The 27,015-nt window shown below is 40.3% G+C and overlaps 1 protein-coding gene across 10 annotated transcripts in view; it reads right to left on the bottom strand.

Annotated features, from left to right (window-relative positions):
* MRTFB (myocardin related transcription factor B) overlaps window positions 1–27,015 on the bottom strand; it is a 484,967-nt gene that overhangs the window by 55,103 nt on the left and 402,849 nt on the right. For 5 of the 10 annotated variants that reach the window (XM_077448955.1, XM_077448954.1, XM_077448957.1 and 2 more), the window contains 7 exons: window positions 24,551–24,637; window positions 21,737–21,898; window positions 20,564–20,733; window positions 11,586–11,702; window positions 8,289–8,536; window positions 6,643–6,762; window positions 3,369–3,516 (listed from right to left, as the gene is read on the bottom strand). In XM_077448955.1, the coding sequence (XP_077305081.1) occupies window positions 3,369–3,516; window positions 6,643–6,762; window positions 8,289–8,536; window positions 11,586–11,702; window positions 20,564–20,733; window positions 21,737–21,898; window positions 24,551–24,637 (1,052 nt within the window). The remainder of the gene's footprint in view (window positions 1–3,368; window positions 3,517–6,642; window positions 6,763–8,288; window positions 8,537–11,585; window positions 11,703–20,563; window positions 20,734–21,736; window positions 21,899–24,550; window positions 24,638–27,015) is intronic. The other 5 variants (XM_077448956.1, XM_077448958.1, XM_077448962.1 and 2 more) reach the window with 3 other exon arrangements.

The raw sequence follows: 27,015 nt of genomic DNA, 5'->3' as shown, positions 1-27,015 counted from the left end.
CAGAATCAGAAAATATGGAACTCCTAGGTCAAAGACTTGGATAACTTGAAATATTGCTTATATCACCACAAACCCACCTCTCTTTATCCTTTTCTATTAACCAATACAGTCTGATCAAATAGTAAATATAATATACATAAACAATCTCAGATGTATCTAGGAACAACGCTTGCAGAAAGTATTGTAAACTTATACTCTGTGTAATATGTATTAAACCGTAATTACTAAAGGCTAATCATTTTATTAAAAAGATGGGTAACAGCAGTGTTCCAAAATCTAGCATAGTAAATGGAAAAATAGTTAACCTGTTGGGACACTGGATGTAGTAAAAATGCCCCAAAAATCAAAGTACACAGTGCAGTATTACTCTTTTATAAAAATACATACTTCAATAGGGGATGGCCAAAATAAGGGTTGAAAAGGTCTGGCATTGCTGGGTATCCACATCTGCTGCAAATGCTCAAGCTCTATTAAAAACTAGAAAAGGTTTTGGCTGAACATATACTAACTCCTTCTTCCATGTTTCCCCTTTCTTGTTATTTTCTTACAGATTTGTTTTCTATATGACTAACCATTAATATTTAACCTATTGTTTTTTTTCCCATTAGTTAAAAGTGCAAAATTTAAAGAAAAGAGACCTTTATTTCAGTGCTAAATATCTTTTCAATGCTATGTAACAGAATCATCATTTTAGTGTCATTAAAAAAAAGCCTTGTTTGTACTAAACAATTATGTACTACTTTGTTTTCTTAAAGGAGTTGTACAGTCTCAAGGTTCTTCACCTTAATGCATTAAGGTGAAAAACCTTTTGTGGTGCAGATGCCCCCAGAGCCCCCCTTTTACTTACTGAACTCTATCTTTACAGTGACGAGAACAAGCCCAGCAGATCCAGTCACTGGCTCTGGTCCTCAATGGATAGTTTGATTGCAGCAGGAGCCATTTGGCTCTCGTTGCTGTGAATCAAATCCAGTGACATGGGAGTCAGGGCCGAGTCCTGTCAATGGACTCATGTAATGGCGGTTCTCCGTGGGGGAACTAGATGCGGAGGAGGAGCCTGGAGCGCCGCCGGGCGACCCCAAAAAGGAGGAATGGGGCTCGCTCTGTACAAAACATTTGCACAAAAGGAGGGAAGTATAACATTTTTTAAATAACAAACAACGATCCTTTACAATCACTTTAAAGAGAAAAGTAAACTTCCATTGTTCCGTTTTACCTATACGCAAGCCTATAAGGCTTACCTATAAGTAGTGTAAATCTCTCCTATACATGCACCGTTTAAGAGATATTTACTGTCCTAGCAGCCAATTACATCACTGGCGCATGCGCTCTGCAGGAACATCCGCACGTGCCGTTCCTTCAGAACAGTGTGCCGTGGCTGGTGGCTCCTGCGTGCATGTGGGGGAGTGACATCGTGGCTCTGGCAAGTCACAGAGCCACGAACTCGGAAGGATGACCAGGTATACATGGATGCCATCTCCAGCAATGGCATTGGATCACTGGAAGGCTTTGCTTTCAGGCAAGTTTCACATAATGTGCTAGTATGCGATGCACTGACCTGTGGCTTTGAAATTGCGCTGAAGTAGCGCGATTTCAAAGCTGCAGTGGTGTGAACCAGGGCTGCTTGAAGCCTTCCCTACTTCTGAATTTCACATGCCAACTACAAACCCCTTTAGCAATTAAGGTCTACTGGGGGTTCTGGTTTAGCAAGTCCTCCTTTTTTGTTTTAGTTACAAGCATGCATGTTCAGTATCTCACAAAAGTGAGTAGACCCCTAACATTTTTGTAAATATTTTATTATAACTTTTCATGTGACAACACTGAAGAAATTACACTTTTATACAAGCTGTACACTTTACATTGTAGCACAGTGCAAATTAGCTGTCGCCTAAAAACAACTCAACACATAGCCATCAATATCTAAACTGCTGTCAACAGAAATTAGTACACCGTTAAATGAAAATGTCCAAATTGGGCCCAATTAGCCATTTTACCTCCACAGTGTCATGTGACTTGTTAGTGTTACAAGGTCTCAAGTGTGAATGGGGAAGAGGTGTGTTAAATTTGGCGTTTTTGCTCTCATACCGGTTACTGGAAGTTCAACATGACACCTCATGACAAAACTGAGAATCTGAAAAAAATGAATTGTTGCTCTACATAAAGATGGCCTAGGCTATAGGAAGATTGCCAAGACCCTGAAACAGAGCTGCAGCACGGTGGCCAAGACCGTACAGTGGTTTAACAGGCTCCAATCAGAACAGGCCTTGCCATCATCACCCAAAGTAGTTGAGTGCACGTGCTCAGCATCACATCCAGAGGTTGTGTTTGGGAAATGGACGTATGAGTGCTGTCAGCATTGCTGCAGAGGTTGAAGGGGTGGGGGGGTCAGACTGTCAGTGCTCAGACTATACGCCACATCAAAATCAGTGTGTGCATGGCTGAAGTCCCAGAAGCAACCTCTTCTAAAGATGATGCACAAGAAAGACCGCAAACAGTTTGCTGAAGCAGACCAAGGACATGGATTACTGGAACTGTGTCCTGAAGAGACCAAGATAAACTTTGGCTCAGATGATGTTACGCGTGTGTGGCGGCAACCAGGTGAAGAGTACTAAGACAAGTGTGTCTTGCCTACAGTCATGCATGGTGGGAGTGCCATGGTCTGGGGCTGCGTGAGTGCTGCTGGCACTGGCGAGCTATAGTTCATTGAGGGAACCATGAAGGCCAATATGTACTGTGAAATACTGAAGCAGAGCATGATCCCCCTCCCTTTGGAGAATGGGCCACAGGGCAGTATTCCAACAGGATGATAAGGACCCCACACACCTCTAAGACAACTACTGCCTTGCTAAAGAAGCAGAGGGTAAAGGTGATTGACTGGCCAAGCATGACTCCAGACCTAAACCCTATTGAGCATCTGTGGGGCATCCTCAAATGGAAGATGGAGGAGCTCAAGGTCTTTAACATTCACCAACTCCGTGATGTCCTCATGGAAGAGTACTCCACTGGCAACCTGTGAAGCTCTGATGAACCCAATGCCAAAGAGGGTTAAGGCAGTGTTGGAAAATAACGCTGGCCACACAAAATATTGACACTTTGGGCCCAATTTGGACATTTTCACTTAGGGGTGTACTCACTTTTGTTGCCAGTGGTTTAGACATTAATCTCTCTGAGTTGAGTTATTTTGAGGGGACAGAAAAAGTACACTGTTATACAAGCTGTACACTCACTACTTTACATTGTAGCAAAGTGTCATTTCTTCAGTGTTGTCACATATATAATAAAATAATTACAAAAATGTGAGGGGTGTACTCATTTTGTGAGATATTGTATGTGAATGGCAATATGCATAACAAACTATTGCTATTATTTACCTTCATATCATCCAGGTTAGAAGGCAGGGGTCCTGCTTTTTTAAACTGCACACTGTTTTGTCTGCCCACTGTATTCTGGACTGAGGCGGTGTTGTTGTTCACATTGTTGGCTGCAGTGTTTCCATTGTTTGGTTTGTCATTCAAGGACCTTGAAAAAAAGCAAATTCAAATTGTGATTTCCAATTTCCCACGACCTATTTAACATGGTACTAGTGAATTTGAGTGCAGAAGTACAAGATCGAAAAAAAAATCTGAGACAATATGACAGCCATAAAAAAAAATAAAAAAAAAATAAAGAGAAGGCTCTTTATAAGGAAAGGTATTGCCTTAACTGCACAGCCATGCACTGAACACCATGTAAAGAGCATGTCTTTATTCAAAGTCTTTTCCATAAACCTAAAGTTGATGACCGTGTTTAAGCCTTTCCCTAAATTCATATCATCCAGGGCCTCAGGGTTTAAAACTTGGCTGCAACAAGAAGTTTCTGTAACAGAACATTTGGCTGAAAAGTACACAAAAAGATAACCCAAGGTAGGTGCATCTGCATTTAAAAGCAAAATAAAACACAGACCTTGAATGCAGGTATAGTTCTTAATCGCTTCAGCCCTGAGCCTCTTTTTGACACTTGTTTACAAGTTAAATTATAATTTTTTTTTGCTAGAAAATTACTTAGAACCCCAAACATTAAATAGATATTATATAGATCTCTATATCTATCTATCCCGAGTAAAAATACCCAACATGTCTAGATTCAAAATTGTGCCTGCTCATGGAATGGAGACAAACTTTTATCCTTAAAAATCTTCATAGGTGATGTTTAAAAATTTCTACAGGTTACCAGTTTTGAGCTACAGAGAGGTCAAGGGCTAGAATTATTGCTCTCGCTCTAATGATCATGGCGAAACCTCACGTGTGGTTTGAACACAGTTTTCATATATGTTCACTTCTGCGTGCAAGCTCGGCGGCGCTTTAACTGTTTTTTGTTTTTTTTTGACACTGTCTTTTTAAAATAAACATTTTGGGTCACTTTTATTTCTTTTACAAGGAATGTAAACATCCCTTGCAATAGGAAAAAAAAGCACGACAGGACCTCTTAAGTATGAGATCTGGGGTAAAAATGAACTCGGATCTCATATTTACACTAAAATGCAATAATTTTTTTTGGCGTGAAGTGAATAATTAAGGTGATTGTAAACAATCACCTTGTAAAACAACCCATTCAGTTTAAAATATAAATGAAAAGGCAAAACATTTTAGTATAGATATGAAAAAAAAAAAAAAAAAAAATATATATATATATATATATATATATATATATATATATATATAACCTGTGATCACATCCCCTCTGTTCTCAGTGGCATAAGAGCTAGGAGGAGGAGAAGCAGCAGAACACTGAGCTTCCCAGTGAATGGCTGTGCAGTGTGGGCGTGTCAGGACAAGTCTGATCATTGGAGGAGAGCAGGCTGAGGTCCCAGTATAGCTAGAGAACTGACCACTGTGTGCTCTCCTGCTTAGTGTGGTCAGTTTTTAATAGAAAACCAGGACTAACCGGTAGCAAAAAAAGGAGAACATGATACTTTTTCACACAAGTACATGGTACAGCAGGCACATATTAATATGAAGTGTTGGGGTAACAAATAATTTAAGATAACCATAGCCATAAGATCACAATCACCCACCCTTTATATTTTTGGCAAAATCAAGCAACAATTGTGGAGCTAATCTGGGGGAAAACAGGTTAGAGAACCTTTCATTTTTTTTTGTGGATGGATTGATTCTAGGACAAATTATCAAGGGTCAAGGCCTTATGTATTTTCTTGACAATGTTGTCAATGTTTAACTTTTGCACAGAGTGAGCATTGTCTTAAAATTAGGCAATAGCAACATATTTTCTATATCTATTAAAGGAAAAAAAAGTCAAAACAGTTTGATCAGCACCGTCTGTACTTACACCTTTTCTTTTTGATTAAAATTGTATGTCACAGTTAGTGAAGCTATGCCAAATGTGAAATGTCTGGTCCTGGATACCCAATTGTTTTTATGCAGAAAAATAACTTTCTGAAATCTATTTTCCAGCTCAACCTATTTTCAGTTAAGGCAAGTTATGCACAATTTCGCAGCAACTAATTCTAAAATGTAAAAAACAAAAGTTTATCGGCTTATAACACTTTCATTTTAAGTGGGAAGTTTCAGGAAAAGAAAACTTTGAAATAAACTCTGAATAAAAATAAGGGTCAGTGCCCATCAATGCAGACTGATTAGTGCCTGAACAATGTCCATCTGCAGCCCATCTCATCAATGCAGCCTGATTAATGCCGAGCTGTCATCTCCTGTTTACTCGGCTCAGACGACAGACAGACAGACACACATACAGTCCCTCCTCCGCCATCAGCATTGGACCAGCTCCTGTGATAGACAAAACACCGGACCAATGCCGGTGGTGGAGGCGGGACTGTGTGTGTGATGTGAGAGCCGAGTAAACAGGAGATGACGGCTCAGTGAATTTTGCTGGCGCTCGTCCCCATCAGAGGTAAACTATCGGCATATAACACACACCACCCATGATTTACCCCCTATTTTCAGGGGAAAAAAGTGCGTGTTATGCGCCGATAAATACGATAATTGTTTTACATATTGCAGCATCACCCACACATGTAAGACACCCAACACTACAGGTGATTTATTTTTTCAAAGCAAATATACTTTTTCCGGTACAGACTAGGATTCCAGCATTTCTTCATCCTTGTTTCCTTCCCCCACTGCTTACAGAGAGAGGTGAGGGGTCAAACAAAGAGGTGTCCGATGTCCTTATCAACCAATGATGTTCAGCGGTTGTCAGTGTGCTCACAGCAGGCCTGCAGAACACGCAAGGCTGTGACGTTGCACAAGGAAACCTGTGGCTTTATGTAACACAAAAAAAAAAGCAGGCTTTAACCACCTGATTGCTACATCATTTTTGGGCAACTTTTAGGACACCCCTGAGGAACCCAGAAGGCACCCTGGTTGAAAATGGCTGAGCTAGGGTGACTGAAAAAGTCATCAATCACACTACAGTTAGAATAGGCACAAGCTCCTTTTACCTATTCATTTTTAGGACCACACCAAAAGACTTGATAGTGGACATATTACATGTGCGCTTGACCATCCTCTAGTGTTATTAGTACCTTAAAAGGTTACGTTTACTTTTTTCAAGTAGAAATTTACTTTTAATAATGGAAGTCTTTTCTCACGTCTTTTCTGCCCAAACCATCCCAATGTACTGATCTCTCACCTCATCCATGGCAGCTTGGAATTTTCACACCACTGCGATATAGTGCAAGGGCCTGACTGATTTGATACAAATTGAATAGATTGTCCAGGTGGATCCTCATATTCCATAGTTTTGGTAAATCTAAAGGATATTGTAAAGAGATTGTACAATCAATATTGCATTGTGTATGGCCATCTGCATACACGTGCATATGAGGGAGTGGACAGACACTCAGCTGTCAGGTCCCATTCAAATCTCCGTGTAGAGGGAACTCCCGCCCCCCCAACCCCCTTTTTTGGAGAGTATCATGCATAGGGCAGCCCATTTATGTGAATAGGCTGCCCTGCGTGTGACTAACATCCCATGCTTTTTGTTGCGCTCGCAGTGCATTTGTCCCATGGCAGACACGCATCTGCATTTGGGGTGCCATTATCATTTAATGGCAATGTGATTGCAATTTGCGTTTCCAAAACTTATGGCAAAGCGTGCATTTTCTGTACAGTTTGCCATATGTTCTGAAATGCTCAGATGTGAATGAAGGCTCAATGTTCTTGTGTTAACACACCAATTTCATTTTCATACCCCATTCACACCTAGTGTAGTGGGAGTGCGCTTTTTTTTTTTAAATCGTTTTTCCCAGTGACACGCATAGGGCAGTGATTTCAATGGGCTGCCCTACACATGGCAAAGTAGCTCATGAGACATCTTTGTGTGTTGCGGATGGACTTTTTATTGCGCGTTTTGTTTCATTTGTCGCTCGTTTTTTCACGTGCCAAAATTTATGTTTACTTCTGTGTTTGGTGTGACACTAATAATTAATGACACCGAAAGCACGACTAGTTCATTTTAGGTATAAAAGGTGGCAATAAACTATACAATCTCCTTTAGATTTCCCAAAACTATATAGTAGGACACACCATCTATCCAATCACTTTACCCAATCAGGCATGTCCTTGCACTAGTTGATGGTAGGTCTAAAGTAGATTGTACAATCAGATTGTACAGTGTATGAGAACTTAACAGACTTCCAGGGGCACACTTCTCCTGTTTTTAATACTACAACTCTGCTCCACATAGGCTATGTGATTGCTCAGCTCCAGCACACTCTGCCAAACAATTTATGCAAGATGAAGGTAAAGTACAAAAATTATTGATGGCTTTTGTATAGAGGGAGAAGCTCAATGACATTGCCTACAATGGAAAAACATGCAATTGCAAAAGGTGGGTGAGAGCAATCTCCTGGAGAGGAAGGGCAGGTGCAGGGTGTGTGTTAATGAGGTCAGCTTCTGAACTACTCTCCCCCTTGTAATGGGTTTTCTGTCCTAAACTACATTTCCTAAAAGACAGAAAAAGTTTTCTATTCTGCAACAGAGGTACAATAATGGTATATTGGTAGAAAGGGAAGCTGGAAGAAAAAAAAAACTGTTTTCAAGACACTGGGGTGCTATTTAGCTCTGAATTGGCAAGTGATAGAATGAGTATATTTTATGATAGCCCAAGCAGTAAATATATCTAAATCCTTTCTTTGTAAAGCAAAAAAATGGCAACTTTACTTCAAAGTGTATACTGGTAGTAAACGCTCACACACAATTTGTGATGCCGTCAAGATATGATCTTCCACGCAAAAAGAACAAGGGAGGGGGGTGGGGGCTAGTACTGTGACATACTTGAGCGGTGCAGGCAGGATTGTCTGGTAATTGTAGTGTTGCTGTTGCTGGCTGAGGATCTGAAGCTGGAGGAAGAGTTGCTGTTGTTGTAGTAGACGTGCATAGTTGGAATCCATCTCAGGTTCATTTTTTTCCCCTTTCTGGTCAGGTGGAATATACTGGTGATATTTCAGCTTCTTAACCCGCGGTTTGGGCTCCTTTGACTTTTTACTGCGAGACTTTTCATTTGTATTCTTCGGCTGGCTTTGCTGTTTAGAAACCAAAATGACACAATGTAATTACAGATCATCGACACATCTGCTGAAACCAAGACATTAGCAGAACTCAACTAGCAATTATTCTCTACGATCAGGCTCTGGTTAGGTTTTGACACAGGCATCTCCCCCTACACTTATCTTCTCGTATCTTAAAAAGTCTGTTTATAATAGATATGGATATGGATCTTCTAATGAATAGACAGCAATTACTCTGCATGCTCTTCTCCACACAACATAATAAAATCAATGCTTTTCACAAGTTACACAGCACTTTACACCCACTGCAAACCTCAGTTATATAAAGTAATCACCCACTGAGTAATATTCAGATACACTGCATTACACAAGACACACAAAAATGTAACAATACAATTAAAATAGTATAGAAAACCCTTAGCCTTATTCAACGACATACTGGCAATGTAATTCTCAGCAAATTAACATATTGAATTTTTAATTTATTTTGGTCCATTGTCTTAATTCTATTTATATGTAACATGTTTGAGGCCTTTCTAAAAATGTTCACTGTTTCAATTCATTTCAGTTCTGAGCACAGTGAGACCACCCTTCACACAGGCCCCTGATGAGCAACAGAAGTATTTTCATCTCTCTGCTATTTATGAAGCCAAGTGAGCTCAGATGTGCAAGACGACCAAGTGGCAGTACTGCAATACTAAAATGTATCCGGCGGGCTTTCTGCAGCTAAAATCTAATATTATGGCTTCTGATCCCAGTGAAACTAAGGAGCAGTAAGAATGGGTGACTCTACCGCTTACATTTAATGCACCAACTTTTCAGTAGTAGGCAGATTTAAAATGAGCTGAGGTACCTGCAGCTTGCATAACAAAGCTCTGTCTGTCCATAAAAGATATATAGAAGTTGAACAGACAGTGTTGGATTGAATTACTTGTCTGTTTCTTAAAGTAGAACTATAGGCATTTTTTTTTTATTCTGGATAGAGTAAAGGAGGGTTATAACGTGTCAGATTTTCTTTCTCCATCTTTGTCCCATTGCAGAGATTTCCCTTCACATCCTGTCACATTGCAGAGAATTCCCTTCACTTCCTGTCCCATAACAAAACAGGAAGTGAGAGGAAATCCCTGCAAATTAAGGGAATTCCTTGGGGATGCCTAGATCCCCCCAATGGAAGATTTCGCCTCTATTACTTTTTGGGGGACACCCCAGATTTTTCTTTCACGTTCAATGATAATTAAAATGATAAACAGGACAAGTGAATCTCCATAAAGGCAGCACAGACAGCAATACAAACTGACAGATGTTCTAATCCATCTCTACTTCATCCAAAACTTTAAAAATGTTTTGCCTTTAGTTATACTTTAAACCTTTGAGGGACTGAAGCTTTAGGGGTGTCTTGTAGTAGCAATAAAAAAAAATGGCAATGCAGGGTGTCCCTTAGTCTGCATGTAAAGTGGCACATCTGTACTGTGTATAGAACCTGCTGCAGCAAAACTGACATTTATAAAGAAAATGTTTTTTAATTTATTTTAAATAATTTTATACATAAATATAAAAGCTGAAAATACAGATATTTCCTATTAACCACAAATACTACCAACACTTCCATTTTTCTGTTTTAAGGTTAACTTCAGGGAGTCACAATGTAAAGCAGATACATTCTATACAATCCTCCCACACCAATCTTTGCGGTGCAAGTTTCCCTATGAGACTATGTAGAGTGGTTGTGTATTCATTAAGTCCACTTGGGCCTCAGATTACGTGGTTTCCTGCTGTATGCTTTGCAGTGTGTGCTGTCAGATCCCTGCCTGCTGGAGCTAAGAAATAACCTTTACACTGTGTGTTTTAAAAGGCTGTAGAGACCAGATAAACAGGTACAACTTACGTAGGAGGATTTGTTTAATTTTTGTGTATCACCTGAGACTAGCCACGTCAGTGGTTAGGCAAGGGTTTACAACCACTTTTTTAATGGTGCAGATTCATTAAACTGTGTAAAGCAGCCTTATTTCCCAGAGTGACCAATCAGTAGGCTTAATTATTCCATTACAAAATAAAAGTGGAATATTAAATGGTTGCAACTGGCAACAACTAAAAACTTTTAATATTTTCTCTTTCTCCACTTCAAAATAGCAAGACCACATTTTAAGGCACAGTCAATTTTTCATGCACATAAAGGAACCTTATGATAGGGCTGGGAGCTCCCATGTCACCGTTCTTCATTAAATGAAAATGTAGGTACCAAAAAGTGCAAAGGCATACCGGCACAATTCTTTCAAAGTGCCCTGAAACTAAGAACACTATAAAACGAATATATATTTATATATATGCCTCACTTGAAAACAATTTGATGAAGGTGTGGGCAAGCAGAGATACCATCTTGGGGATACTTTAGCACTCAGCAAGAGACGACCAGCAGGTATATGTTTGACTCACATGCATGTACATGAAAACATCCTAGTCTAGGCATATTCCACGTATGATCTTTCCATATCAAATGCACAAATAGATATGTTTATTGGCAAGTTTAAAGCCAGCCGTACGCGGAATAAAATTCTGTCGATTCAGCAGGGACCAGGCGAATTTCAATCCATGTATGGGCAAGGACCAACAATCAACTTTTTACAACCACCCAGTCAGATTTTTCTCACTGGATCAGTGCCTTCTGGCAGTGGGGAAGTCTCCCTGCTGTCAGACTACAATGGCACAGCAGGGAGTATTCCCCATCCACATTGTGTGTGTAGATGAAAGAATGACGTGTCCCCCCCCCCCCTCATTCAATCCACTGGTTGAAGAATAAAAAAAAAAAAAGACTCAACTATGGGCTTCATAAATCTCTAGCACCCATGGCAAATGGGCTGCTAGTCAAGGAGACCAAAACGCACAAAACAGTAGCATGGAGGTTGTCTCTCTAAAACAAAGTCACTGAAGAGAAGTACCAGTATTTATGGCTTTCCACTGTGTGATGATACAGGCAGGTGAGCAGCTAAGGACAATCTTAGCATAGTTGACCCAGATAAGATATTTTGTTACAATTTGAGAAAATATATTTAGATAGCGAATTTACCTTTACTAGTGATGGTCCAGGTTTCAAAATGATATTAGGTACAACAGCTCTTGTGGGAGGATCAGGAGTTAGAGCGGGTTTAAAAAACTCAGGCACAGCTGAATTAATTACTGGGCTCTGCATTGAAAAAAGAAAAAAATGATGCGTTACAAAATATTGAACTACTGTATATGAAACGTAATATCCCCACTCTGCTCCTTATGGAAAAATACTGAGGTTTACCCAACATACAGGTGATATACCTTTAAGCAGCTACTATTTTAAGAAAGAATGTAAAAAGAGACAATATAAAAAGAGTTCACAAATAAATGCTCCTCTGTAATATTGCAGCAGCGCTTTTTTATGTCCCCATAAAATTGCAGACACTCAAAAGTAATCAAACAGACAGTCTCATGAAGTCGCAGAAAACAGAAGAAGTAAAAGAGTGGCTCAGTAAGAAAGTCCTTGCTGTACTCTGTATGAAGCTTCAACCAAATTTCACCACATGAAGCAACGAAGCCCCCCTATGGGGATGCACTCACCAGATACTGTATATGCATACTTACATTGCACTGTTTTCTTCACTGAGAATTGCATTTTGGTGAATAAAAAGATACAAATCTTAGCATACCAGTATTAATATAGCATCTAAACTAGAAACATTAGTACTAATATAGTATTTTAAGCAATTCTAATAGAACCTTGAAAACTGCAGTACATTATGAAAAAAGTGTTTGCCTAAGTTTTGTTGTGAATGAACATAAAGCAAGCCATAGGATTATATATTTTTTTTCCATCTTTCCTTTCACCACGGGTGGAAGGAGAAAAAAACAAAACAAAAAAACGCTCGATTTTTCCCATCAACACAATCAGTGCTCCCATAGTGCTACTGTGTTGTGCCAGCTGGGAGCCTTTAAAATGACTGCATCAAAAAATCCAACAGGCTGGCTGTACTGGTTAATTGATAGATTGACGTCAGTACAACCAGCCTGCCCATAGATGGATTGAATCTCAGCTGGTCCCTGCTGAACGGGCCGAGAGTCAAGCCATCTATGACTGACTTAAGTATATATTGCAAACCATTTATCCAACAAATTAAGTAGTGACTAAATGTGCTTGCAGACTAGAGGTTAATCTAACATGTGTGCAAGATACAATCGCCTTCAGGTGCTTGCAGGGCCTGAAATAGAAAAGTTTACCATGAGCATGTTTAGTCTACACAGAGGAGGAAGTGGAGAGGTGCTGCACGTACAGCGGGAAGGGGGGTTTGGAACTCTATCTTCCAGTGCTTTAGAGCCACCTGAATCCCTTACACTATAAAGCCACCAGTAAGCTTACAAATGTAAAGACAGTCCCAGGTGCTATAAGCAGCACTAGCAGATAACTGGTTAGATGTTCACCAAGAAACAGAAGTCAGAGATGTAGTATCTCTATTGACATTGCAGAGAAAATTGCCCATCAAGCAAGGAGATTCAAAACAAGAAAAATTAAAATGCATCTAAAGTCCAAACACTTAGGAGTTAAACTACTGTAGGGACAACCACTCTTGCTTAACCGGCTTCGGCCCCTTTCCTTTGCTGAAGGAGTGATTTAACATTTGCCAGATGATGACATAAGGGAAGGGAGATTTTTCCAGATGCATGTATATATAACCCCAAATCAAAAAAGTTGGGACACTAAAATCTACATTAAAAACAGAATGCAATGATTTGCAAATCTCAAACCCATATTTTATTAACGGAAAACATATCAAATGTTTAAAATTTGAAAATGTACCATTTCAAGAAATAAGAAGGTCATTTTGAAATGGATGGCAGCAACACGTCATCAATTTTTTGATAAATTGGGGTAAAAGAAGCAACCACAAAATGATACGTATACTATCCTAATTCCACAATAGAAGTGCTTGGGATGGCACTTGATTTCCTTGGACAACATGTGTTCCCCCTACTATATACATAGTTCTGTTTTTTGTACTTTTTCCATTTGACTTTCATGGAAATCAGAAGGATTAACCTCTCACCTGGTGAACACTTTAACCATGTTGGAACAGAGAAACTTGGGATCGGCAGCACACCTGCCTGTTAACCTACCTGCATTTCCCCTGCCTGTACCCATCCAGTGTTTTATTTTATTTAAGCTTCAATAAAGACTTTCTACTTTACCTCCTGTGTGGGTGTGCTGCTGATCTGAAGTTTCTCTGTTCCACGATTTCTGCTACAGTGGCAGAGCGTGCACCCCACCGCACAGAAGCAATCTTGGAGCGTTACCGATTGTATCACCTTTGAGCAGAAGTCTTTTTCCTCATTATAACCATGTTGTTATAAATTCTATAGGGAACACATTGCTGTCCTATAAAATTATTTCTGGTACAGAAAACCATACATATGTATACTGATTATTAGAAGTGCAACTTGGGCTACTTTCACACTGAGGTGCTTTACAGACGTTTTAGTGCTAAAAATAGCGCCCGAAAAACGCTGGTAAAACGCCTCCCCTGTAGTCCCAGTGTGAAAGCCTGAGAGCTTACCCACTGGAGCGGTGCGCTTGCGGGACATTAAAAAAAGTTCTGCAAGCAGCATCTTTGGGGCGCTTTAGGAGCGGTGTATACATCACTCAAGGTGCCCTGGCCACTGAAATCAATTGCAGCGCCGAAGCGCCTGCAAAGTGCTTTGGCAGCGGCGTTATTAACTCCTTAAGTCAGCCGCTAGCGGGAGTTAAAAGCGCCCTGCTAGTGGTCGAAAAGAGCTGCTAAAACGATGCTAAAAATAGCGGCGCTTTACTGCCAATGCCCCCCACCACCTCCGTGTGAAAGTACCCTTAATGCCACATTGCAGCCACCAGTAGCAAACAATTCCCATAGGGAAATTATGATTAGACCGTTTCAGATCAGTCAAATACACCAAATGTGGGTAGATCATTCCTGTGTGTTCAACAGTCTACTTAAGTCTGTGGGCTACTTAAGATGGTCAGAGAAACACCTGCCCAACCACACACTGGTGAAGATTGTGGAGGTGCATGAGCAGTGCCATTCACGAATAGCAACACTCAAACTCCAGTCGCTTGGTGAACAATGACCCCTTTAACGGTGCATGGCATAAACCTAACAAACACGGAACACCGCTATCATATTAGGACACAGACGGCAGTGTCCATAACCATCAGATGTAATATAACCAAAAGCTGTAGCAAAGGGAGAGGTGCAGTGTCTGAAATATATTGCTTATATGATTTTACACAAAGTGATCATTGTTCTCCAACCGGCTGGAGTTTCCAAGACATTTTTTTTTTGTTTATTCTTTCCTTATGAAATTTTCCACATCATACAAAAAAATGTTCATGCATGGCATGCCACAATATTCCCACAACTAAAGGAAACGCTCTGAGAACCCTTAGGCCGCGTACACACGGGCGGACTGTTCGCCCAACTTTGTCCGCTGAACAGTGTTTGGGCGGACAGTCCGCTCGTGTGTGGGCTTTCAGCGGACAGTTTGACGGACAAGGTTTTTCGGAAATTCCGTAAAACGGTCCGCTGAAACCTTGTTTCAGCGAACAGTCCGCTCGTGTGTAGGCTTGTTCGTCAAACAAAGTTGCGCGCATGCTCAGAAAGGATTTTCACGCCGAAAGTTATAATGCAGTGTATAGGACGTCGTATTTTTCGTCCCGTCGTACGTGCCGTTCACGTCATCGCGCACGGTTTCAGCAAACTGTTCGTTCGTCGTGTGTGGCGATGTCCGTCCATGCTAATTTTGAGCGGACTGTTTGCCGAAACTGTTGGACGGACAAAGCTGGGCGAACAGTCCGCGCGTGTGTACGCGGCCTTAGAGTCCACGCACCACAAACCTACCCTCCAGGTCCAGCGCTACCTCACATATACACTATAAAGCTCACATCCACAAACAAGTGGAGTGCCAGGAGTCCAGGACCCAACAAGATTTGTGCTTCAGGTGGGCAGCAGCACACATAGAATGAATTTACCGTTGCCCTCATTGAGTTTACTGCCAGCTTATTGGAATTCTGAAGGCCTTCAGATGACATACACACTTCAGAATCTACGTTCTGAGAAAGGTTTGCAAACATTTTCCTCACAGTAACCTTTCTACAAGTGAGAAGCTACTGAGCTAACGTTCTGATCGTTTCTTTGAGGCTGCAGTATGTGCACACACCCTAAAATGATGTACCCGAGCGCAAAATATTTTTTGTGGAAATTGTGCAGTCACCATTGTCATCTCTCTTGAAATTGCTGTGCTGGTCATCGCATTGTCACAGTGCATATCAGAATTCTATTTATAGGCCCTATTATGATGTAATATAGTTTTGAGATTGAAAAATATTTTAGAAAAATAAGTAATTGAGAATAAAATACTGTAAGTTGTTCTGGTATCTGTATTAGAGGATACTTAGGCTTTAGTAGTTGGCTGTAGAGACAGGTCTACAACCTGATCTGTTCTCTGAAAAATAGCTGACAGAATTATCTGTAGTAAATCCTCCCACTGTGTATTCATTTAGTAAATAAACCCACAGAATATCATTTATGCTATAGACAACCGATTTTTGTCTTTAGACTTAATAAATTGCAGTGATCTCAGTGTGATTAATTTGATGTGTGTTCTACTTCGTCATATAAATTTTATGGAATTTGTCCCTTGGAAAGTCTAATTCCCAGCTCTAGCACTATCACTGTAGGGCAAGAAATTTAGACAATCCCAGCACCTCAAAGTAAACAATGCTTTTGGGTAAAAAAAAAAATTTCTTCAATATCTGTTTTTAAGCGGCTTTTTTTTTTTCTATATGTATAAAACCGTTCATAAACCTTTTTTTATGCATGGCAAAAGATTTCCAGAGCATTATGGGTTATCAAAAGAAACATCACAGTAGGAGCTGGTGGTGCAGAAACGTGGCTTGTATTACTGTCAGTGGCGGTATTTTCACGAATCTGCACAAGATTGAATAGCATTGTTACAAGCACAAGTGTTCACAGCTGAGGACTTTTCTGCCTTACTCCCCGTTTACATGCATGGACTTTTTCTCTGAAGATTTTATAGCTATGTATTTAGTTTAGTTTTTAATTAGCACTGCTCTATTTATGATTTAAAAGTTTTATTGATCCTGAGTGTTATAGCGGCTTCTATAGGTTAGGTTACTTCTTTGCGCCGATTGATTATAATTTAATTTTAGTTTCAATGTTGTGAATGCAGAAAATGCTGGCCACTAGATGGAGCTGAGGAGCATACTTAAACCCTATGATTAAAGTGGAGCTCCACCCAAAAGGGGAAGTTCCACTCCTCCCAAGCTCCTGTTTTTGAAGTGGTTTTTGGAGATTAGGAGTGGGTATCTGATTTTTACAGGCACCCACTCCCACCTCTGCTCCAATCACCTTAGGCGATCAGAAGTCTCCCCCCCACCCCAAAGTCTTCTGGGACACATGACAGGTCCCAGAAGACTTCGGGACCAGTAGCCGAGTGCAGCAGGCACCTGACCGTGAAGCCGCAAGCGGTCACAGCTGGGTGTCATAGTAAAGATTCTGGCGAAGGAGGACACAGGGAGAACACGACTGGTGTGAGAACACTGCTGGATCGTGGGACAGGCGAATGGCTGTTTATTAAAAGTCAGCAGCTACAGTTTTTGTAGTTGCCGACTTAATTTTTAATTAAGAGACTAGAGTTCCTCTTTAAATATTTCCATGTAATTACGAGAAGTAGACGTGGTGGCATTACTTTTCAGTCAAATTTTGTATATAGGTGCGTGGCCAGAGCAATGCACCTGAGCAAGTTGCTTCCATGGTAATCTCTCCTCACACTGTTGCTGTGCTTTCCAGAGGCTTCAGTAACCTCTACTACTAGTGAATATCGTTGGAAAATTCTCAACACACCGCAATGACTTATGTAGCCTTTTAACTTGCCTAAGGAATACTTTATTATGGACAAACATTTGGTATATCACTGCAGCAAAGGGCCCTGCCAAGAAAAGGAACATCACTTATTTCATCTTGCAAATAAAATAACTTGTTCGTGGAATACAACCGTCAGTATGAACAGCTTCCCCTTTAGGGCAGGCAATTGGATTAAATAACCTTCTACTCATACACAGTAAGAGGTAACATAATAGAATGACAATTAACAGATGTTATAAATGAGTTCAGTTGTGACACTTGTGACATTTAAATTCCTGAAAGCAATAAAATGGCTTGATCATTCCAGGGGAAAATAAGATCAACTGTTTATGAAGTTGTGAATGGTAAGCTTCCGCTTTCAATCAATGCTCCTTTCTGGAACTCTTTGTACATCCTTATAAGTATTGGTATTTGGATTTGTATACTTATTAATGTGTCTGGAGTTTTTCTAGCACTCCCCGCTCTGTAATATCCGAATAATACAAGTCATGCATTTCAATTACTTGTACTGCAGCGGGAGAATTATATGCAAGTTTAAAGTGGAATCCAGGCTATTCTAACGCTCCCACCCCCCTTCTCTATCCTATTCTAACTACCCTGCAAAAGGAAGAAGTCTATATATTATGGTCGCTGGCAGGTAATCGCTCAAGGAGTGACTGCCTGCAAATGTTTGGCCCTGGACACCATCTGTGCCCAGACAGATCATTTGTCAGTAATCGCTTCATGGCCTTAGGACCACTGATGGTTGGGGAGCTTTTACTCCCACTGACAGCAGGTACATTTTTTTTCCCTTCCACTGACCATGGGCAGCAGCCAAATTTTTTCCGCACACCAATGCTGGGGCCTTTTTTTCTTTTCACTGAAACTGACTGCTAGACATTTTTACTAACCAACTACACTGACATTCTCCCTCTACTCGTCAATGCAAGGACATTTTCCCCTCACTGATTACTGAAACCAGGACATTTTCTCCTACTTGTCCATGCCAGGGCGAGTTATTGCTGACCACCGATGCAAGAACATTTTTTTTCCCTCTTGGGTATTATTTCTTTCCCACTGACATGAGGGGATTTTCTCCCACTAAACAACAGCATTGAAGCATTTCCTCCTCCCATAGATTAGCAATGTGACATACTACTGAACACTGTTCTGTCTGTTTTACTGTATGATGCATACTATCAAATCCTGAATCACATGTGCCACATTGTACTATTACCCTGTATATGTCTGAACCATTCCCAGTATAGGTCATGCTACATGTTATGTAGTCCCGACTACTCCACTATATATGACATACTTGAGGCCTGTGCATTGTATAAATTATGTTGCATGTTACATGTTGCATTTTATATACAGCACTTCTACATATTCTTTCCTTAGTCCTAGGTCCTAACTACTTTAATGCCATATGCAAGGGCATGACTACAGGCTCTATATAGGGGATTGGAGAGCCATGCTGTACATATTTAGTGCAATGTGTTCATGCCCATTTTTTGCTACTCCACATGTGTCCGCACTAAGGTGCCCCTCTTTCTCAAGCTCCAAAGTTGGAAGGTGTAAGCTCTAACATGGTAATCTTCCCCCTGAGTTTACTACCTTGTGAATCTTAGACCCATAATATATATGTAGGATGGTTCACACCTTACTCTCCACATGGCTGCACCAAAACAGATGCCAAGGGAATGAAGTCAGGATCAGAACAAAGCCCTGGCTCCAGCACAAGAGCTTCTATAATTCTGTCTTCCAATGTTTAAATAAAACTTTGACTAGGCTATGGACATCCAAATATTTACATATTCTTAAAAAGCAGTAAATAAGCTTTAATACAAGCCTTTCAAGCCAAGCATTGGCACTTTGGTCCCCCCCTCATCCTGTGCTCCTGCTCTGTATTTACATTGGTTAATAGGCTTCCAATTTCTGAGAGAAGACAGATGGGTGAGCTGATCTGCAGAAATTAAAGTAGTTTCTGCTCCAACATTAGAGGACCAATTACTCCACAGCGGCTGTGGCTACACAGCTCAATTAAGATTTATCCAAAAGCCTATTTATGGTTTCTTGAAATTATATAAATATTTTATAGTGTCTGTAGTATGGCAACGGTTGTACTATAAGGTAAAGTATATTGAACAGTACTCATATTGTTTTATACAGAATATATCTATTTCCTTGGAAGCATTAGGAAGCTCACTCATGGCATCCTGTTTGGACAGTGTCCTGTGATTCATATTGCAAACACTCATGAGCATATAAAAGTTGAACTCCAGAATAAGCAGCTATTGCCGAAATACAAGAGACATGCATATTTGCACGATATGTGCTTTGTGGATTTCCTACAGATCTGTGCAGTAATCCAGTGTGAAACTTTGCCCCTGTGCAAGAGCTTCTTTTAAAAGGGATAATAAAGGTCCTGGCTCCTCCTCTTCTCCGAGTGCCCCCACAGCATGCCACTTGCTATGGGGACAGTCATGCATGCTCACTCAAGCCCTGCAGTGAGTTTCCATAAGATACATAACAGAGCTCCACCCCACCCTCCTGGCTCTGATTGGCAAAACCCCTCCTGCTGTGTCAACCAATGAGGAGGCAGAGACCTGGGAGAGCAGTCGCTTTTGTGTACATCACTGGATCACGATCAGGCTTGGGGGGGATGGGGTGGGGGGGCGAGCTGCACAGTGAAGGTTTTTTTATACCTTGCATGAAAAAAACATCAGCCTTCAGAACCACATTAACTGCTGCTGCTCTACTTAAGCAAGGTGACTGATTTTGTCTCCGCCCCCTCATGCAATTAATTGCAGACAGCCTGTAGTGGGTGGAGCTTGATGGGTCCTTCTCACAGCTTTGCTCTCTGCACAAGCTATGTACAGTATAGTGATGTCACTGCTATTACAAAGTAAAATTTGGGTTTGCAAGACACACACACACACACACACACACACACACACACACACTGGATTTATAGCTGAAGAGCTCAGCTTTAAGTTATGCATAACGGTCAGCCAGAAATCTATAATTCAGCAGACAGGCTTCAATCAAAGCATAAAAAATGAAAAATAGTTTTTAGGTTGAGGTTTCACTTTGACAAACACTGTAAAAGAGTAGAACATCATACCAGAATTTTGGTGTTGGATATGGGAGAAGCTGACTCGCTAGCTTTGACCTCTCCAGGAGAAGCAGCAGATCCCTGAGATTCTTGGCTTGCTGGTTGCTCTGGTGATAAAGCATCGCTGCTGTCCTCATCAAATGAGAAAGTATCTGTGTTTTCTGTTAAGTCATTCTGATCTGTTAGTAAAAACAAAACCGTCACTAAACCTTAAATAGTGGTTTAAAAAACTGTTTTTTTGCCCTGCATTACTTTTCATGTAAAGAGCTGCATTAGAACCTTACTGACCCAAAGCAGCTTTGAACAGCCTGACACAGTACACTAACAACTCTGCAAGTTCAAAACCGTAAGCTACTCTTACAAACAGGCAAGATTTGAGGAAGTGTTGAAGTGGAGAATGATTAAGCATCAATTGTGTTTTAACTGTTTTCTGTATCTGTAAAGAAGGCCATAGAGGAGTTGAAGAAAAAAAAAAAAAAAAAAAGACTAGATTCCACCATCAACACATTCAATGTAGGAGCTATTGTATTCTGACAGTGGGGAGACATCTTTGCCTTCACTATACACTATAGCAGGCAGTATCGATTGAAAGGGACAATAAGACAAGCTGGTTGTACAGAAGTCAAACGGTAGACAGATGTCTGTACAACAAGCCTGCCCTTACAAAGATTGAAATACAGCTGGTCCCTGCTGAACCAGCCAGATTTCGATCCATATATGGATGGCTTTAAGTAGATTTCCCACCACTACCTGACCAAGTTACAAGAGACAGTAAGGGAATCTTCTTAGCACCAAGCACAATATGAAGAAACATTTCACAAGCCTTCTACTAATAAAAGGTTCATTTAGTTGTGGTCTCCATAAACTGGACTTGTAAAATGTCAGTATATAGTATATTCCATTTTAAACAGTGCATGGTTCGTGGTTTCTACCAGCTTGTACATCCTTAGCTCAGAGACCAGAACTACCCCTTGTCCTCCAAAGTTTTTACAGGTACCACATTCAGGTACACCCTACAAAAAACACTGGGTAAGGCCTGTAAGGTCCAACATGTTATATTTTACTCATATCATCAAAAGCTTTATGCCCACAGATTCAATAGAAAGAAAGGTATTATTCTGTCCATTTGATTGGGCTGCACATTTTCGCAGAGGAATTATTTTTTTCTATAAATACACATGCCTTGAATTGCTTCTTTAACACTGGAGTCAACCGGGAGTATGTTCTTTACAACCAACTCCATTGGCCCGGGTCTCTGAGCAATCTTTTCATTGAGATCATCTGCCAGACGTGCCCTCTTCAATTTCATCTGAGTTGCCTGCAAGGATGGCTCGGCAAGTGTCTCTACATGGAAGAAAGAAAAATGTTGTCACATGCAAGTATTCTTCACGATTAACTCAAAAGTATCCACCTATTATTCTTCTCAACACTCCTGTTAAAACTGTGCCCCTTAGATTGAAATAAGACATTTTATACTAGTTTTAAGATTTAAGACTTATTAAAATCCTGCAGGTCCCAAGCATAGATTAGAATGTGTGTGGAAAATGTAGACTTCAGCAGACCATTGATCCCAAAGTAATGTCTACAGGCTGCTGTGGATTCTGGCAGTCACCAGGCTATTGTTTCCCGAGATAACATTGGTATCCAATGGTCTGCTAAGTGACTAAAGCTGGGTACACACATATATACAGTTTTTTTTTTCATTCAACCAGATGGACGTTCAAACAATGTTTATGTGGCGATTTCTCCCAGCTGAGCCACTGGCTGTGAGCACTGATCGAATGCTGGTTTCCGAGCATGACTGTTCGACAGAAGCTGGTTGATAGACAGATGTACACACAGACTGAATGTCAGCCGGTTCCTGCTGAAACGGCTGATTTTTGGCCCATGTCTACCGGGCTTAACCATCCACAGTGTGTTGCAATGTGTTAAAATATTATAATATAGTCATTAAAAAAAAAAAAACTGCAAAGTAGTATGGATTTAAACTACAGCGATCAGAAAGTAGCCCTCATCAGTTTTATAGCGGGCACATAAGATCCAAAAGTCTGTTATGGGTTAATGCATACATTCTTCTTTATATCAGATTATATTACTTTTTATTTATGTATTTAAGAACTCTTTCTACTCTGCAGAATGGTAAAAAGCACAAAGTCTTTATCTTTAATTGGTTCATGTTAATTTACTGAAGAATGCAAACTGCCAGTGCTGGAGTGTGGAAAGGGTACAGTACTGCTGATTGATTACTTTGATTCAACATTTGAATCATTTCCATGGAAATGCAGAATAATTATATCCAAGGCATTGCAACTCTCTCTAGATTGGGAAATCTTTTTTTCTGCAACACTATATAAACAGATAGAGAGCACAGTGGTCCTTTGTGATATCTTCAATAAGACTATTAAAAAAGCAACTCTTCGGGCCACAAAAGATGCTTGGCAAAGGCGCGTATAACACAAAATCCATCTGAGGTGCGACTTGCTCAATCCGCTGAATATAGGTGGCCAACTGTCAACCCCTTTCAGCAACATAGTCATTGCCTCTTCAAGGAAGAGGATGCACCCTTAAAATGCGCAAGTCATGATGCAAGTTTGAGGCACCAACTATGTGTTGCTGTATGGGATCACAGTTGACCAAGCATTTTTTGTGAGCATAAGGGCTTTTGCACATGGGTGGCAGAGCATGTTCAATGTAATTGCTGCCATATTTCCTCTGCCAAGCCAGGCCAGGGGCAGTGTACAGCTTGCTATTGACATAAAACGGCTGTGTGCTGCTGTACTTATGTATACAGCAGCACAATCTTAAATACGATTATGTAAAAAATAGAAAACTTTTTGGAGCCAGAGAACTAAAACCAGTGTCCCCCACTCTGACAAGTGAGAGGAGGGCTTAGTTCTGGGCTTATCAAGTGTGGGGGTCCAGTCGTATGGCAGAACAATGGCCCAAGCATGGACATAAGCTTGAGAAAAACAAATAGGAGCTCATTTGGTCTCTGAAGCAGATGATTTACAAAAAAAATGTCTCTCTCAATCCACTCCCCGTGACTTCCTTGATTACGGTGTCCAAGAATTTGGCAAAATAGGCGATCCCCATCAAATGGCATCTGCACAAGATGTTTAAAGCACGAAAACTTCACAGGCCAGAATGTATGTCAAAAGATGCTGAAACAAGATACATTCTAGATACTTGGCAAAAGGTTTCTGCTAACCTGTTGACATCATAGTGTAGGGCTATCAGCAGGAGTTCCACTTATTGGCGAACAAAGGGATTTGTTAGTAAAGAACAAGCATCCTGAGCCATGGCTTCGGACCAGAGAGCTGAAGTCTGGCAGGCGGATGTGGTCACAACAGTTTGTTAACTTTTTTTCAGCTACCCTTCATAATTATAGAAAATCTAGACTGAGGGACCCCACTCCAAAATAAAAAAAATAATCATTTTACATGGTGCAGCATCATTCAAACATGTAAGACACCCAACATTAAAAGCGATTTATTCTTTCAAAAGAAAATACATTTTTACACCCGGATACCTCAGCATTTCTTCTTCCTCATTTGCTCTGTCCCACGCACCCCTGACAAACCCATAAAGCACCCTGGTCCAAGAAATGCTGATCTAGCCAGTAACACTGTTGTTTTTCAATACAGAACTGTCCTGCAGATGTAGCAGTTAGAAGTTTGACACAAACCATTATTGACAAGGGTACTTACAATGATCATCTTTTATCTATTTAAAACCTTTATCTAAAAAGTAACTGCCTATAAAGTGTTAGCTGAAGTTTGGCTTCAATTTGTTAATGTATCGAAATCCGCTAGTATATCTAATCTAACACTACCCCCTGACAGTGCTGCTGCCCAAAGAGGTCTCTTGTTGCTCCTTCATCCAGAGTGTAGGCAGTCTATTACATGAGGTGTGTTACTGGCCAGATCACCAGGAAGAAAGAGATGGAAAAAAGCCTAAAAAAAAAAAAAGGTTAATGTAGCGGAGGGGTTGACTAACCTTCATAACACCACATGGTCTTAATTGGAGGGATGGGACATGACTGGGTCTGAGAGGGAATATCTTCATTGTATACCATTCTGGTTTCTAATAATTTATGTGAAGAAAAGAGTTCTTATTGAAAATACTTTGTTTCTCCATGTTAAGAATTTCTGAACCTGATATGCAACTAATGTACACTTTTTGCTGTCAATATACCTGTTGATTTCTACACTTTTACTAAACATTTCAATAAAAAATGAAAAACAGGTGGTTGTTCTACTCCCATCATATCAACAACCCTCAGGGCTATTTTAGGCATTTTATTGCAATCATTTTATCAATTATTTTTGAAAATATCAGCTGGTTGCTATGTGTAACAGCTCCACCTCTGTCTCTGGATTCTCTGTAACCCATACTCAACGTTCTCTTATAAATACATATAGATGTGCATACAAAAAGCATACAAAGCTTAGGCCAACTGTAATGTATGCCGTTATCTACTATGCTACCAGGAACAATTTATAAGATTAATAATACCATCAGTCATTCAGAGACTCATCAGAATGCCAATATTTCCCCAACTGCTTGTAACTTGCTGCTTAATCTCATTATTTCTATACATTAGCAAAACTGAAAACAAAGAATGCCATCTGTACAATCCTTCTACAATAGAAGAGGCCATGGGGATGCTAAGCTCCTACATAATACTACAGGCAAACCAAGCTGAAAGCACTAACTTGTTATTGGTTACAGAGTAATGCATCTCTATTTTAGTTTTAATTTTGAAGCAATAAATGAACATATATTCTACAGTAAGTGCTTTGGACAACCCAAAGACTAAAATTGCAAGGTTTTCAAATAGTTGTCAGGTGTGATATGCCTGACAAAGTCATTTTAGAGTGTTCCATAAGCTCACATTTTCATTCCATCATTCAAATTATGCCAATACATTAACTACCATAGTACAGCATTGACGGCACTGGCATTCTTTAAATTATGACTAATTCAAAAACATTTAAAAATATTGTAGCTAACCAGTCCTTAGATGTGGCAGCTCCATTAGGGCTCATGCACACTTAGCTCAAAAACGCTGCTTTTATAGGATGTCTGAACTCTCTCTCTCGGCCTCTAAACACCCTCCATGGTAGCATATGTATTGACGCAAACAATAGGCATTTACAGAAGTTTAGAGGCAGAACCCCCCCCCCCCCCCCCCCCCCGCCATCACTCAGGTTCAGGAGAGGAGCTGTTGAGCATAAAATCTCAAAAGTGCCTGGATGCACATAAATACTAGGTGCGTTTATGTGTGTTCTCACATTAATACAGTCTAATAGCCAGAATAAATGAACATCCCGGCCAATAGGATGCATTAACATCAGAAGCATTGACGTGCATGCAAAACATGGCTTTTGACTGCATTTTTCTGCTACTAAACTCCTGGAGTAAAGGCATCATAGGAAATACAGTATGCATGGGGCCTTAGTTTGCATTTTCAGGCTAACATTGTTCTTAACAAGTAGAGAAAATATCTGTTTATCTTGCCAGAAATTCAGTGCCGTTGTCACTTCCTGCGAGATGAATTTGGAAGCAAAAGCGATATTATCCCTCTTAGGTAGACTACATGTCACATTTCATGTAAAGGAGATGAACAAAGGCAGACTTCTGAAGTCCTCTTGGGTGTCTACCATGGTTTCTTCAATAGATATAGTGGGGGTGCAAGTGTAGCCAACCAGGGACAGAAGTGTGTTATTCACAGGATTACCAAGTAAATAACAAGGAAAGGAACACGAATGCAGCCATCACATTTGAGGACTGGTAAGCTGCAAAATATTACGTTTTTGTGTTCAGCTATGCATTAATGTCAGTGAAATGAGGCTCAACTAGTAGCATTATGGCAGAATCCTGTCCCTGTTTGTATTTGATAACTGGTACTAAATTCTATGATTTTCAATCACTGATGGTGGTTCATAGGCTAGATGCTGCAGCTATGTTGTGATGCAGTCAAAATGACTGACAATCGTGAAAAGAAACTTCTTGAAAACATGTAATGTAACTTCTGCTCTGAAACAGAACAGACAACTTCTAGATCACAACATATTGCATAATATTGTAAACTCTATAACACCCAAGTTAAAGGTGATGCCTACAATAATGCCTACTGCTGGAAAATTGCCAAGCAGACTAGGACATGAAAAGGGTGGAGAACAAGTGGCCTAGTGCACTCAGACATGTACTCAGCAAACAGGTCGCACCCATGTATGTCACACCATTTGTTTACATAGCAGAGCAGTAGAAAGCGTAGGTCTGAAAAGGCAAAGCAGTTCAATGCTTACAGAATCTAGCCAACAATAGATAGTGATTACTGGAGTAATTCTTTCTCCATTGTTTATGAGTAGCAGTAGACACCCCTAGCTGATCATTTTTGGTGGGGCTTTGGGGAGGCAGTTGGGTAGAATGATTTACAGATGATCAATATTGTTTTC

The sequence above is a fragment of the Lithobates pipiens genome, unplaced genomic scaffold (assembly GCF_037356315.1).
Source record: "Lithobates pipiens isolate NorthernLeopardFrog02 unplaced genomic scaffold, aLitPip1_a1.2 Scaffold_22, whole genome shotgun sequence".
Classification (NCBI taxonomy): Eukaryota; Metazoa; Chordata; class Amphibia; order Anura; family Ranidae; genus Lithobates; species Lithobates pipiens.
This window is presented reverse-complemented; position numbering and strand designations above follow the sequence as displayed.